The sequence below is a fragment of the Manis javanica genome, chromosome 3 (genome assembly GCF_040802235.1).
Source record: "Manis javanica isolate MJ-LG chromosome 3, MJ_LKY, whole genome shotgun sequence".
Classification (NCBI taxonomy): Eukaryota; Metazoa; Chordata; class Mammalia; order Pholidota; family Manidae; genus Manis; species Manis javanica.
Genome location: NC_133158.1, coordinates 176,289,847 through 176,302,462, shown reverse-complemented (window position 1 = coordinate 176,302,462; position 12,616 = coordinate 176,289,847). Strand labels below are relative to the sequence as shown.

General features: G+C 43.6%; 2 protein-coding genes across 4 annotated transcripts in view; one reads left to right on the top strand and one right to left on the bottom strand.

Annotated features, from left to right (window-relative positions):
• ZDHHC3 (zDHHC palmitoyltransferase 3) overlaps nt 1–200 on the bottom strand; it is a 59,309-nt gene extending 59,109 nt beyond the window's left edge. For both annotated transcript variants that reach the window (XM_017677556.3, XM_017677558.3), the window contains exon 1: nt 3–200. The gene's annotated coding sequence lies outside the window, so the exon portion shown is untranslated. The remainder of the gene's footprint in view (nt 1–2) is intronic.
• A 49-nt stretch (nt 201–249) lies between these two features.
• The window catches only part of EXOSC7 (exosome component 7), a 75,903-nt gene continuing 63,536 nt past the window's right edge, over nt 250–12,616 (top strand). The window contains exon 1 of one of the 2 annotated variants that reach the window (XM_036996236.2): nt 250–398. In XM_036996236.2, the coding sequence (XP_036852131.1) occupies nt 342–398 (57 nt within the window). In that variant the 5' untranslated portion in view covers nt 250–341. The remainder of the gene's footprint in view (nt 399–12,616) is intronic. The other variant, XM_036996237.2, reaches the window with a different exon arrangement.

Genomic DNA, 12,616 nt, shown 5'->3' with positions numbered 1-12,616 from the left:
ACCGTGAAGCCGGAGGCAGTTCCCCAGTTCCAGGCCCCCGGTGGGGCACCCGCTGCCGCCGCCGTCGCCTTCCCCTGTAGCCCCCGATCCGGGACCCGGTCTCGAGCTGCAGTGATGGTTCCCCTGCACGAGGCGCTGCGGCTCCGGGATTCGTCCTGACACGGGGAGGCGAGCAGGAGAAGCCCATTGAGATACCAGCGGCGGCAGCGGCGGCGGTGGCGTCGGCGACTGCAGGAGCGGCCGCCGCGCAGGATGATGACGGACAAGCGCAGGGGGAGGGGAGCGGTCAGCATGGGGAGACGCGGGGGAATGACGAGCGGCGCGCCGGGCGGCTTGGCAGCATGGCGTCCGTTGCCTTGAGCGAGGCCGAGAAGGTGTATATAGTGCACGGCATTCAGGTAGCTACTGCAGCGGCGTGGGCCCCAGCTCCAGGGTCTTCTGGCAGGCCCTTGGGCCTTCCGTGAGGAGGCGGCCGCTCTGCGGCAGGCTGGGCTGGCCTCGTCATTAAATAGCTCTGCGGCCGGCATTTGCGGCCCGAAGCTCGCAACGCGACGTGTTTAGGACCGGGCGGCGAGCGTCCTTTTAGGGCTGTATGCGTACTTGCAGCCTGCTGCTGGGTCTACAGTGTCCGAGAGCCGGCGGGAAGCGGCGGGCAGCCCCTGAGTCCTTTGCTTAGCGAGGGAGAACCGCTCCCAGGGCCATCTCTCTTCAGCCTTCGACTATCGCGTCACTAGGCTGAGCCTCACTTTTCTGGGAAATGTAGTCTGGCTTGGGCTTGTGGCCCACTTTTCTTCAACTAGTGGTTGGGAGGCACAGGGAGGCGAGGCACAGGGAGAGAAGTCACGAAGCGGAAAGCCCTTTGAAAATATAAATCATCTTACAAATAAAGGGGGAAGGATGTTTAAAAAATGGCTTCACGGTTGGTAGCATAATTGTTGCTGTTTCTTATTTTGCCAATGAGCTAAGATCCCTAGAGGCAGCTGTGACTATAGAAAGATCTGTGCGCAGTCGTCAGTCCCTGGTATTGACCACTACAGGAGGAGAGTTGGAGAATGTTGGGCCTGGTAATTAGCTACCAAGAAAAGCCAACCTCTCCAGGTTAGACAGGTCTTCTCAAACGTCTGGCCAGAGCCTAGCCAGGATCCTGTTCTTGCACGTATAGATATAATCATTTTGTGTTTTACTTTTCATCTTTGTTCCATTATGGTCAAATTCAGCTTCTGGAACTCCCTTTCCATCAGTTTCATATTCTTTTGTTATTTAAAAGATGAATAAAATAAAGGCATAAATATAAGGTGGAGGAAGCATGGAGCCACACGGGTGGGCTGCGGTGATTATGGAAGACCAGGTTGCAGAGGTGGCAGTCCTATGGGTCTCAGAGCCTCAGTCACCCCTTCATTGTGGATCTTGGAAGGTAATCATCTGTTGACTTGGTAGGTACTTAGGTAACATTGAGTAAGGACTTTAAAGGGAGATGAATTCGGCAGTATTTTCTTTTCAAATTTAAAAAATTTTAAGTTTTAAAGTTCTCTCTCACCAGTTCCATGGGTATGTTATGACCACAAGGGTTGGTAAGTGCTCTTCTCTGTTTATCCCAGAGCTATACAGAGTAACTGTATATGAAGACTAAACTCTTCATAAGGACTATTAATGTTGGCCATAAATTTGCTGTATTTATGGAGAAGGGAAACAGAATTCTGTATTTATGGAGGAGCAAAAGGGAATTTACACTCTGAATAAAGGTCAAATGCAGCTAAATGAGCCTATCACAGGATCTCCACTGCCTCGATTCTAAAATTGCTCAAACTTTTGTTTCATTGGTCTTTGAATGCGAGCAGTGTACTTTGAGCAATGTCTGGTTGGAGTCCTGTTGTTTTCCTACACAGACCTAATCATTTTTTGTTTTATTTTCGCCTTTGGTCTGGTATGGTCAGTTTTGGCTTTTGCCATCCCTTTTCTTTCAGCCTTTGATTCTTTTATTAGTTCAGGGGCATTTCGTCTTGGTTTGTTGGTAGTTAGAAGCAGTTGAAATTAACCTCACGATGTGTTTAGGATTCAGTTGCTATAATGGTGGCCAATAAACTAGCTCAAGCAAAAAAAAATGTACACATTAGAAGGCTACAAGTGTTCCTGCAGGGATTCAAGGGCATCTGCAGGCTCTCCTTGCTCATCTCTGCTGCTGCTTATGCGTTTGCTTTTTTCTTATTTTTCTTCAGGTTGGCTTTCTGTGTTTCAGGCCATGTGGTAGAAGGAATGCGGTACCTCCCAGCTCCTGGGGTTGCAGTTCCTCTGTATAAGAAATCAGCCCTTCCACTTCTGTTCTGAACTCATGTTCCTGGGAGGAAAAATTATTTGGTTGAGCTTGGGTTGGGGGAAAAGATGGAGAGAATCATTAGGTTCAAACATGGCCACTGGGGGATGAGACACAGCTGAGAGAGAAAGCAATCTGTAAAAAAGGAGGATGAATCATTTTCGATCCTGGCAGAAAGTGGAATCCAATTCAGATAATTCAGGAGACTTTTATGATGGGATTCTTTCTAGCAGTATGGGTGGGTTTCAGGGAACCAGCAAGAGACATTGAGTAGCTCAAAGACTAACAACCACAGTGAGTAGCTTAAGGGGCCAAGGAAGGAAATAGCATTACCAGATGCCAGTGGTAGCTGGAGCCATGGAGGAAGAGTTGCCCAACAGAGATTGTAGGCTTGGGTAGATACAGGCATTGTTAGAAATGTGGCCCTAGGTTGTGGGCAGCGGGGAGGGGGCAGGAGGAGCACTCCCTGATCTTCTGGACCTCCCATTGGCCAAACCCAACCAGACGCCAGCAAAAGGAATCCAGGTGATGTGGTTTGAAGGGAATCAGCCAGTGCACAGATTAGGGAATGGTTTTAAGAGAGTGGCATGGTAAATGGAAAGGTTGATAAATCAATATTTGAATATATGATTGATTAGTTTCTGTTAAGTCCCCTCTCAGCCTTTGAAGGCTGAGATGTCCCCACTTTTGTTAGGTACATATTATATCATAATTTTTATCTTTCTGAATCTTTATAGTAGTCCTGAAGGTAAATATTACTATCTATAGATGGGGAACTGAGCTCTGACGTGTTAAGTCCCTTGTTCAAAGTCACACAGAAAGTGCAGGGAGCTGGGATATCAGTCTAGACCTTTCTGACAGCAAAGCCCATTCTCAGCTCTTTTGCCACTTTCCCACTGCAGTGAACGTCATTGTCTTGCATTCCGTAAATAGGGATCCAAAGGTCAAGGCCAAAGGGAATCCCCACTTCTACTTCTCCTTCTTTCTCCTTTTCTTCTGAAAGCATGTGGGAAACAGGAAAGGGTTGGAGTTCTGACCCTCCCATTTTTCTAGAACTTAAACATCATATGACACATATTACTGTGTTATCATTTTGGTATTTCTCCCACATTAATTAGAATTTCCTTTAGAACCCTATCTTGCAAATCTTTGTTGAACTTTTGTTTTACTAACTTGCATCTCAAACTGTTCTTTTCTCTGTTTAAAATATTCAGAAACTTGGAGGCAGATTTCAGAATTTCCAGAATTTAGGATTTATCCTCTTTTTGGGTTTGCTTCATCCTTGAGAAGACATTGCTAACCTCTGGCTTAGCCCAATGATTCTGAAGCTTTGAAGTGTCTTTTATTCACACACAAAGTACAGATTTAGGCTTTGCCTGTACCTTCTGAGCCAGAATATCTGGGGCTGGAGCCTGGGAGTAAAAGTTTTTATAAAGTGTTGGGAGATTTTGATGCAGCCACCAGACACTAGTCCATAGGCAAACTTCTGGCCCAGTCTAAAGTGTGCTGTAGAAATCTCTGCTCCCTCCTGTCTGAGGTCACATGGTTTCCCATCTCTGTGTGAGGACCTGGAGTCAGACTGAGCAGAGTTCCTTTCCTAGCTCCACCATTCACAGAAAGAGTGATTTTACCTGAGTAAAATGAGACTACACCCCTCTCTGGGCAGAATGAGATTGTGAGGAATGTTTAGAGACTATCACGTACCAACATTAGCCCACCTGGCAGAGATGTTGCCTCCCATTCAGGTTTGTTTTTGCCATCAGAAGTGTCCTAAACCATCCACACTATATCCCCAACCTTCATAGTGACCTCATTCCAGGGTTCATCCTGTGACCATTGAGACTTAAGCTCTTTTGATTTGGAGGACTTCAGCTTGTTATCTCAAGAAAAAGGGGATTTGTGTCAAGGGCTGGAAAATCCCTAGGCAGTTCTGGGGCCCCACCATGGTCTTTGTGACTGCCTGCCTGTCTTTATGTCTGTGGTGACACCTCCACTTCTCTCTACTGAAGTGTGTCCCTTCTCTGAAGCTGATGGCTGTCCTGCCTCCCTTCACCTTGGTAAAACTGTCCTCCTACCTCTACTACTGTGGCCTCTCCAGCTCCCTCCTCTCCATGACCTGTTAGCTCCTCTTTAATTCCCTTCCTCTCTCATGTATTTCCCAGGTCAGAGATAAGCTTCTAAGGAGAGAATCAGTTTCATGCCAAAAAGAGCTGGTCACTCTCTGGGTTGTATGTCTTTGGGTCAGGCACCTAATGCTGGTCCTGGCTGTGGGAGCTGCATGGCAACTCTGCTGTGTGACCTCAACAGAGCTCGAGGTTTGATAGGCTTTCCAGAGTTCTGCCTGTTGGGTGCTGTGGCCATGGCTTAGACATTAACCTGGGCGTCATAGTTTTAGACCAGGCCATAGCAGTTGATTAGCTCCACCAAGAGGTATTCCTCTTGGGGCCTTGTCAAAGCCATTTCATAGAGTTTTGCTTGGCAGTTGAGGGGAGGTGTACCTCAGCTGATGGTTTCAGCTTCTTTTCTTTGGATCTAGCTTTAATCATAAGCATTGTTGGGGGAGCAACTCAGAAAAAGGAGAAGAGGTCCAGGCCTGGTCTTCAGGTGTGAGACTGAGCTGTCAGTACTCAGCTGCTCGAACCAGCCATGCAGAACTGGAACCAGCCCCCAGGACTTCTGATTCTGAGCCTTGTGCCCTTTCCATTTACAGACCCATGGCACAAAAAGTGTGCCCAGGCACTTTACAAGGTGAATGGGATCACATCCTTTCAAAGGAATGCAGATCTGCTCCCAGACTTGGAAAGTAAAGGAGGATCACCATCTGGTTTTCCTGTTGTGTCTTGGGCCTGCAAAGCTGGATCAGATGTGGTTCTTTACCTAAGTGGGGTCCCTTTCTATCTGGGGAGGCATTCTGGTCTGGGTTCTCCTCTAGCAAGCTCTGAGGTGTTGGACAAGTCAAAGCAATGTAAAGGAGGTCAGCATCATCTCAGAGGGCCACTTTGAGTCTGAATCCTCCCAAGTGTGTTGCATCAGCAGAGCTGACTTGTCAGCTTCTATTTAGGAGGCATAGGACCAGGTTTCCTGGGTGTGAGGAAAGCACCATGGATCGAGTCCTGTGTCATTCCACTGTGTCACAGACAGAAGAGTGAAGCTTGGCAGCTCAATGTCCTTAACTGTATCCTCTGTCCAGTGTTGTTTCTGAGGACTCAGTGAACTAATACCTGCCCCCAGACACCAGAGGAGGGAATGCTGAGGGGGTTGCTTGTGCTCCACTGTACCAAGGGTTCCTCTTACATGATTATGGCTTTTGGATTCTTTTATGACTCCGTAAGGTTGGGGTTATTCCCACTTGCTAGACAAAGAGACTTAGAGCTGTTGAGGAGCTAACTTGCTCAGGTCACAAAGTTGGTCTGTGACGGCAGAAATTTAAGTTAGGTTGGAGGTGCTTCTACCACACCACACCCAAACAGCAGGGTCGTTTTGATCACATAGGTTAACAGCTTGCAATGTCCAGGAGCCATCCCTGCATCCAGAAACCCTGTATGTAGAAAGGTGCTTCAGTCGCTCTGCTGAGAAAGACAGGGCTCCACTCCACAGTGTTGTCCATCACCTGCTGACATCTCTATTGATTTTTTAAAGGGAGCTTTCACTTCAGGGCAGCCCCTATTTAAGTGTTCACACATGGATTACTTCCTTTGCTCCTGAGTACTACAGATGAATATGGTAATGTGGTAGGGCTCTGAGTCAGGCCAAGCCGGTTTTGGTGATTTCCTAAGCCTTTTATGAGGAAAACAATTTTTTAAAAGTCCTGGGCATAGTGATTCATGAACTAGTTCATTTTGTTTTTTGGTTTGTCTTTCTCATATTCTTTTGGGTGCTTTTTCTGTGAAAAAAAAAAAAGAATAAGCAGCCTTGGAAAGGAAAATTTGTAGCTTTTTGTTTATTTCTTACTTGTCACCTGAGACTTTCCCACTGGGCCCTCTGCAGCGGGCAGAGACTGATTTAAAGGCTGGAAGGGCAAGATCTAGTGAGGTCCTGTTTTCTGACACCCTCCTGCCCTGCCTGGAACAAGTGGGTTGTCATTGCAGAGGTTGTGACTAGATCTTCCCAGAGTGAGTGGTATGTTGAAGCAGGATCAAGTGGGAGAGCCCGCCAGTTCATCTGTCAAGGGAGGATAGTGCTGACTCCTGCTGCGCAGTGAAGAGACCCTTCAGAACACAGGGGTCTGTGTAGAATTGTGTGAAGTGTTCTGGCTTGGAATTCAAGTGCTACTTACTGGCTGTGTGACCTTGGTTGGGCCAGCCATTTACCATTTTTCAACCTGTTTCCCATTCTTAAAATAGGGTGAAAAATAGGTGTCTTGCAGAGCTATTGTGAGGATTAAATATGTTCACTGTGTAGTGTTCCTAGCATATCTGGGATTTAGAAAGTGTACATTACACAGTAGCTACTGTATTTTTTGCAAATAATTGTGGCTATTTTAAATGATAGATCTGTAGAATTAGAGAAGTACCTTTGAGGCCATCTAATTCAATCACCATCTTTACAAATGTGGAAACTAGTCTAGACGGAGAAGGGACTTGTCCTAGGTCAAGCAGCTAGTTAATGGCAGCACCATACCTGGAACCCCTGATTAATGCTCGCACTGGTACCATACTTGCAGCCCATGAAGGATTCCTTGTAAATGGTGTCTTAGGGCCTGATTTTCACTTTACTTGTAGGGCACATCTGGGGGTGGGAAAAACATGGGGGTCAGAGATTGACCTAAGAAGCCTTCATGTTCTGTGGGTGGAGTTGTGAAGAGGCATGGTTTCATAGTTTTGGGGTTCTCCAGTGAGGAGGGATCACTTTATGGACTTCTAACCAGGAGGCACATTCTCCTAGACTGGAAATTCTGTTGCTTTTCAAGTACAGGTCTCCCCAGACTGGAGGGAGGGATTGCCTCCTGGGAAGGAATGGGCTGTGAGTGGATGCACCTGTAAAGGGGCTTCAGCCTGATTGGTGGTGGTTATTTTCTGTGTATAAACAGGATTTGAGAGAGTGAAAGAGCTGAGCCCAGCACAACATATGGTTATAGTACTGTGTGCTGGGAGGATGCAGTTTTGCTTTTTTTTTTTTTTTTTTTTTTATCAATAAATATGAGAGATGCCCTCTCAAAAAAAAAATCTATTTTGATTTATCATTTGTATTTTTAGTAGTGAATCATTGTATTGTTATTGTATAGATTTTTTTTTTTTTTTTTTTTTTTTTGAGAGGGCATCTCTCATATTTATTGATCAAATGGTTGTTAACAACAACAAAATTCAGTATAGGGGGGTCAATGCTCAATGTACAATCATTAATCCATCTCAAGCCCAATTCTCGTCAGTCTCCAATCCTCCGAAGCATAACGAACAAGTTCTTACATGGTGAACGAATTCCTACAGAGTGAATAAATTCTTACATGGTGAACAGTACAAGGGCATTCATCACAGAAACTTTCGGTTTTGATCATGCAATATGACCTATAAACCATCAGGTCAAATATGAATATTCATTTGATTTTTGTACTTGATTTATATGTTGATCCCACATTTCTCCTATTATTATTATTATTTTTATTTTTAATAAAATGCTGAAGTGGTAGGTAGATGCAAGATAAAGGTAGAAAACATAGTTTAGTGCTGTAAGAAGGCAAATGTAGATGATCAGATGATCAGGTGTGTGCCTATGGACTAAGTATTAATCCAGGCTAGACAAGGGCAGCAAGACATCCACGGATGCAGAAGATTTCTCTCAAAGCAGGGGGGGTGAGGTTCTGAGCCTCACCTCTGTTGATCCCCAAATTCTCACCTGATGGCCCCCCTGCGACTGTGCCTGTCTTAGGTTGTTCCTCCCTTGAGGAATCTTACCCGTCTCTGGCTAACCAGTCATCTTCCGGGGCCATACAGGGAAATGTAAAGTTGGTAAGTGAGAGAGAAGCCATATTGTTTGCAAAGGTTAGCTTTTTACTTCTTTGCAGATTTATGCCCTGTGGCTTCTATGTCCAGCATTTGTCTCGAGGTATCTTTACCACCTGGAGGAATTATGATACTCGGTAAATTCGATATGAGGCACGAATTCTATTTAAGGTTTGTAATTAGGAAGGAAGAAGAAAAGCTATAGATGTAGCATATGAAGGAAACTTGGGAGGATTGATTATTTCTTTGACATATCTTCTTGTATAGTACCTTAAGTATGTATAGGTTTTAAACTACTAACTAATTTGCACACACATATTAACATAATAGGAATACGGTGACATAAACAAAGCAAATCTATAATTACCAGCCATCTCCAGTGAAGCCAAGAAAACCATTTAGGCACCCTAGGCATTTGTGAAAATTTATCTATAATATGATGGATATTTTCCAACTGTACTTGAACCATCAGACAAATTAAAGCAGCCCATTTCTGGGATCTGTTCACATCCCATATGTTCTTTTAACCATAGATAGTCTATAGTCATGAGATTTTGGGGTGCTACAACTTGCACCCCTCCCAACTCCTGGTTGAGTTCCAACAGTACAGATCCAGTCAAATTCGTTGTCTCACTGTATGCACATGCCAGCCTAGACATCTCCCTCCTCCTTCTTATGGCAAGTCCAGGAGACGGTGGGCTGGATGCAGCCACAACCGCAGCATCGTCCGGATCCCTGGGGAGGCTTTTTGATGATCATCCCCCGGCACGAGTCCTCCAGAGAGTGCTGATGCCGGAAGCTCCTCCTCATATCGTATCTTAGTTCATTTTCTGGGTATCCAAGCTAGGCCTTGATCTTCTGCGTAGAAACAAACAGACCCTTTGCCCACACTTTGACATGCCCTCTATACCACTGTGCAGAACTCATTGGACGTCAGCACACAGTAACTGCTTTTTTTTTTTTTTTTTTTAATTAAGAGAAAGGAATATTATCAGAAAAGAGTACCTCCATAGCTGATCATCTGACACCCTTTAAGTGATCAACATTAAGGATATTTAAAGCATGCGTTGATCTTTGATTTACCGATAGTTTTATCCTGTTAAGGAGTAATCCCCCTTTTCTTTCTTTCTTTCTTTCTTTTTTTTTTTTAAATTTTTAATCTACACTTACCTGAAGAATACTATGTTTACTATGCTCTCCCCTATATCAGGTCCCCCCTAACAACCACATTACGGTTACTGTCCATCAGCTTAGCAAAATGTGGTAGAGTCACTACTTGTCCTCTCTGTGTTGTGCAGCCCACCCTCCCCTTTCTCCCTCCCCCCCATGCATGCTAATCTTAATACCCCCCTTCTTCTTCCCCCCCCTTATCCCTCCCTGCCCACCCATCCTCCCCAGTTCCTTTCCCTTTGGTACCTGTTAGTCCATTTTTGGGTTCTGTAATTCTGCTGCTGTTTTGTTCCTTCAGTTTTTCCTTTGTTCCTATACTCCTCAGATGAGTGAAATCATTTGGTATTTCTCTTTCTCCGCTTGGCTTATTTCACTGAGCATAATACTCTCCAGCTCCATCCATGTTGCTGCAAATGGTTGGATTTTTCCACTTCTTATGGCTGAGTAGTATTCCATTGTGTATATGTACCACATCTTCTTTATCCATTCATCTACAGATGGACATTTAGGTTGCTTCCAATTCTTGGCTATTGTAAATAGTGCTGCGATAAACATAGGAGTGCATCTGTCTTTCTCAAACTTGATTGCTGCGTTCTTAGGGTAAATTCCTAGGAGTGGAATTCCTGGGTCAAATGGTAGGTCTGTTTTGAGCATTTTGATGCACCTCCATACTGCTTTCCACAATGGTTGAACTAATTTACATTCCCACCAGCAGTGTAGGAGGGTTCCCCTTTCTCCACAGCCTCGCCAACATTTGTTGTTGTTTGTCTTTTGGATGGCAGCTATCCTTACTGGTGTGAGGTGATACCTCATTGTAGTTTTAATTTGCATTTCTCTGATAATTAGCGATGTGGAGCATCTTTTCATGTGTCTCTTGGCCATCTGTATTTCTTTTTTGGAGAACTGTCTGTTCAGTTCCTCTGCCCATTTTTTAATTGGGTTATTTGTTTTTTGTTTGTTGAGGCGTGTGAGCTCTTTATATATTCTGGACGTCAAGCCTTTATCAGATCTGTCATTTTCAAATATATTCTCCCATACTGTAGGGTTCCTTTTTGTTCTATTGATGGTGTCTTTCGCTGTACAGAAGCTTTTCAGCTTAATGTAGTCCCACTTGCTCATTTTTGCTGTTGTTTTCCTTGCCCGGGGAGATATGTTCAAGAAGAGATCACTCATGTTTATGTCTAAGAGGTTCTTGCCTATGTTTTTTTCCAAGAGTTTAATGGTTTCGTGACTTACATTCAGGTCTTTGATCCATTTTGAGTTTACCTTTGTATATGGGGTTAGACAATGGTCCAGTTTCATTCTCCTACATGTAGCTGTCCAGTTTTGCCAGCACCATCTGTTGAAGAGACTGTCATTTTGCCATTGTATGTCCATGGCTCCTTTATCAAATATTAATTGACCATATATGTTTGGGTTAATTTCTGGGGTCTCTAATCTGTTCCACTGGTCTGTGGCTCTGTTCTTGTGCCAGTACCAAATTGTCTTGATTACTATGGCTTTGTAGTAGAGCTTGAAGTTGGGGAGTGAGATCCCCCCTACTTTATTCTTCTTTTTCAGGATTGCTTTGGCTATTCGGGGTCTTTGGTGTTTCCATATGAATTTTTGAATTATTTGTTCCAATTCATTGAAGAATGTTGCTGGTAATTTGAGAGGGATTGCATCAAATTTGTATATTGCTTTCGGCAGGATGGCCATTTTGACGATATTAATTCTTCCTAGCCATGAGCATGGGATGAGTTTCCATTTATTAGTGTCCCCTTTAATTTCTCTTAAGAGTGACTTGTAGTTTTCAGAGTATAAGTCTTTCACTTCCTTGGTTAGGTTTATTCCTAGGTATTTTATTCTTTTTGATGCAATGGTGAATGGAATTGTTTTCCTGATTTCTCTTTCTATTGATTCGTTGTTAGTGTATAGGAAAGCTACAGATTTCTGTGTGTTGATTTTGTATCCTGCAACTTTGCTGTATTCCGATATCAGTTCTAGTAGTTTTGGAGTGGAGTCTTTAGGGTTTTTTATGTACAGTATCATATCATCTGCAAATAGTGACAGTTTAACTTCTTCTTTACCAATCTGGATTCCTTGTATTTCTTTGTTTTGTCTGATTGCCGTGGCTAGGACCTCCAGTACTATGTTGAATAACAGTGGGGAGAGTGGGCATCCCTGTCTGGTTCCCGATCTCAGTGGAAATGCTTTCAGCTTCTCGCTGTTCAGTATAATGCTGGCTGTGGGTTTATCATATATGGCCTTTATTATGTTGAGGTACTTGCCCTCTATTCCCATTTTGCTGAGAGTTTTTATCATGAATGGATGTTGAATTTTGTCAAATGCTTTTTCAGCATCTATGGAGATGATCCTGTGGTTTTTGTCTTTCTTTTTGTTGATGTGGTGGATGATGTTGATGGATTTTCGAATGTTGTACCATCCTTGCATCCCTGGGATGAACCCCACTTGGTCATGGTGTATGATCCTTTTGATATACTGTTGAATTCTGTTTGCTAATATTTTGTTGAGTATTTTTGCATCTACATTCATCAGGGATATTGGTCTGTAATTTTCTTTTTTGGTGGGGTCTTTTCCTGGTTTTGGTATTAGGGTGATGTTGGCTTCATAGAATGAGTTTGGGAGTATTCCCTCTTCTTCTATTTTGTGGAACACTTTAAGGAGAATGGGTATTATGTCTTCTCTGTGTGTCTGATAAAATTCCGAGGTAAATCCGTCCGGCCCCGGGGTTTTGTTCTTGGGTAGTTTTTTGATTACTGTTTCAATTTCTTTGCTTGTAATTGGTTTGTTTAACTTTTGTGTTTCTTCCTTGGTCAGTCTTGGGAGGTTGTATTTTTCTAGGAAGTTGTTCATTTCTTCTAGGTTTTCCAGCTTGTTGGCATATAGGTTTTCATAGTAGTCTTTAATAATTCTTTGTATTTCTGTGCAGTCTGTCGTGATTTTTCCATTCTCATTTCTGATTATGTTGATTTGTGTTGACTCTCTTTTTCTCTTAATAAGTTGGGCTAGAGGCTTATCTATTTTGTTTATTTTCTCAAAGAACCAGCTCTTGGTTTCGTTGATTTTTGCTATTGTTTTATTCTTCTCAATTTTGTTTATTTCTTCTCTGATCTTTATTATGTCCCTCCTTCTGCTGACTTTAGGCCTCATTTGTTCTTCTTTTTCCAGTTTTAATAATTGTGATGTTAGACTA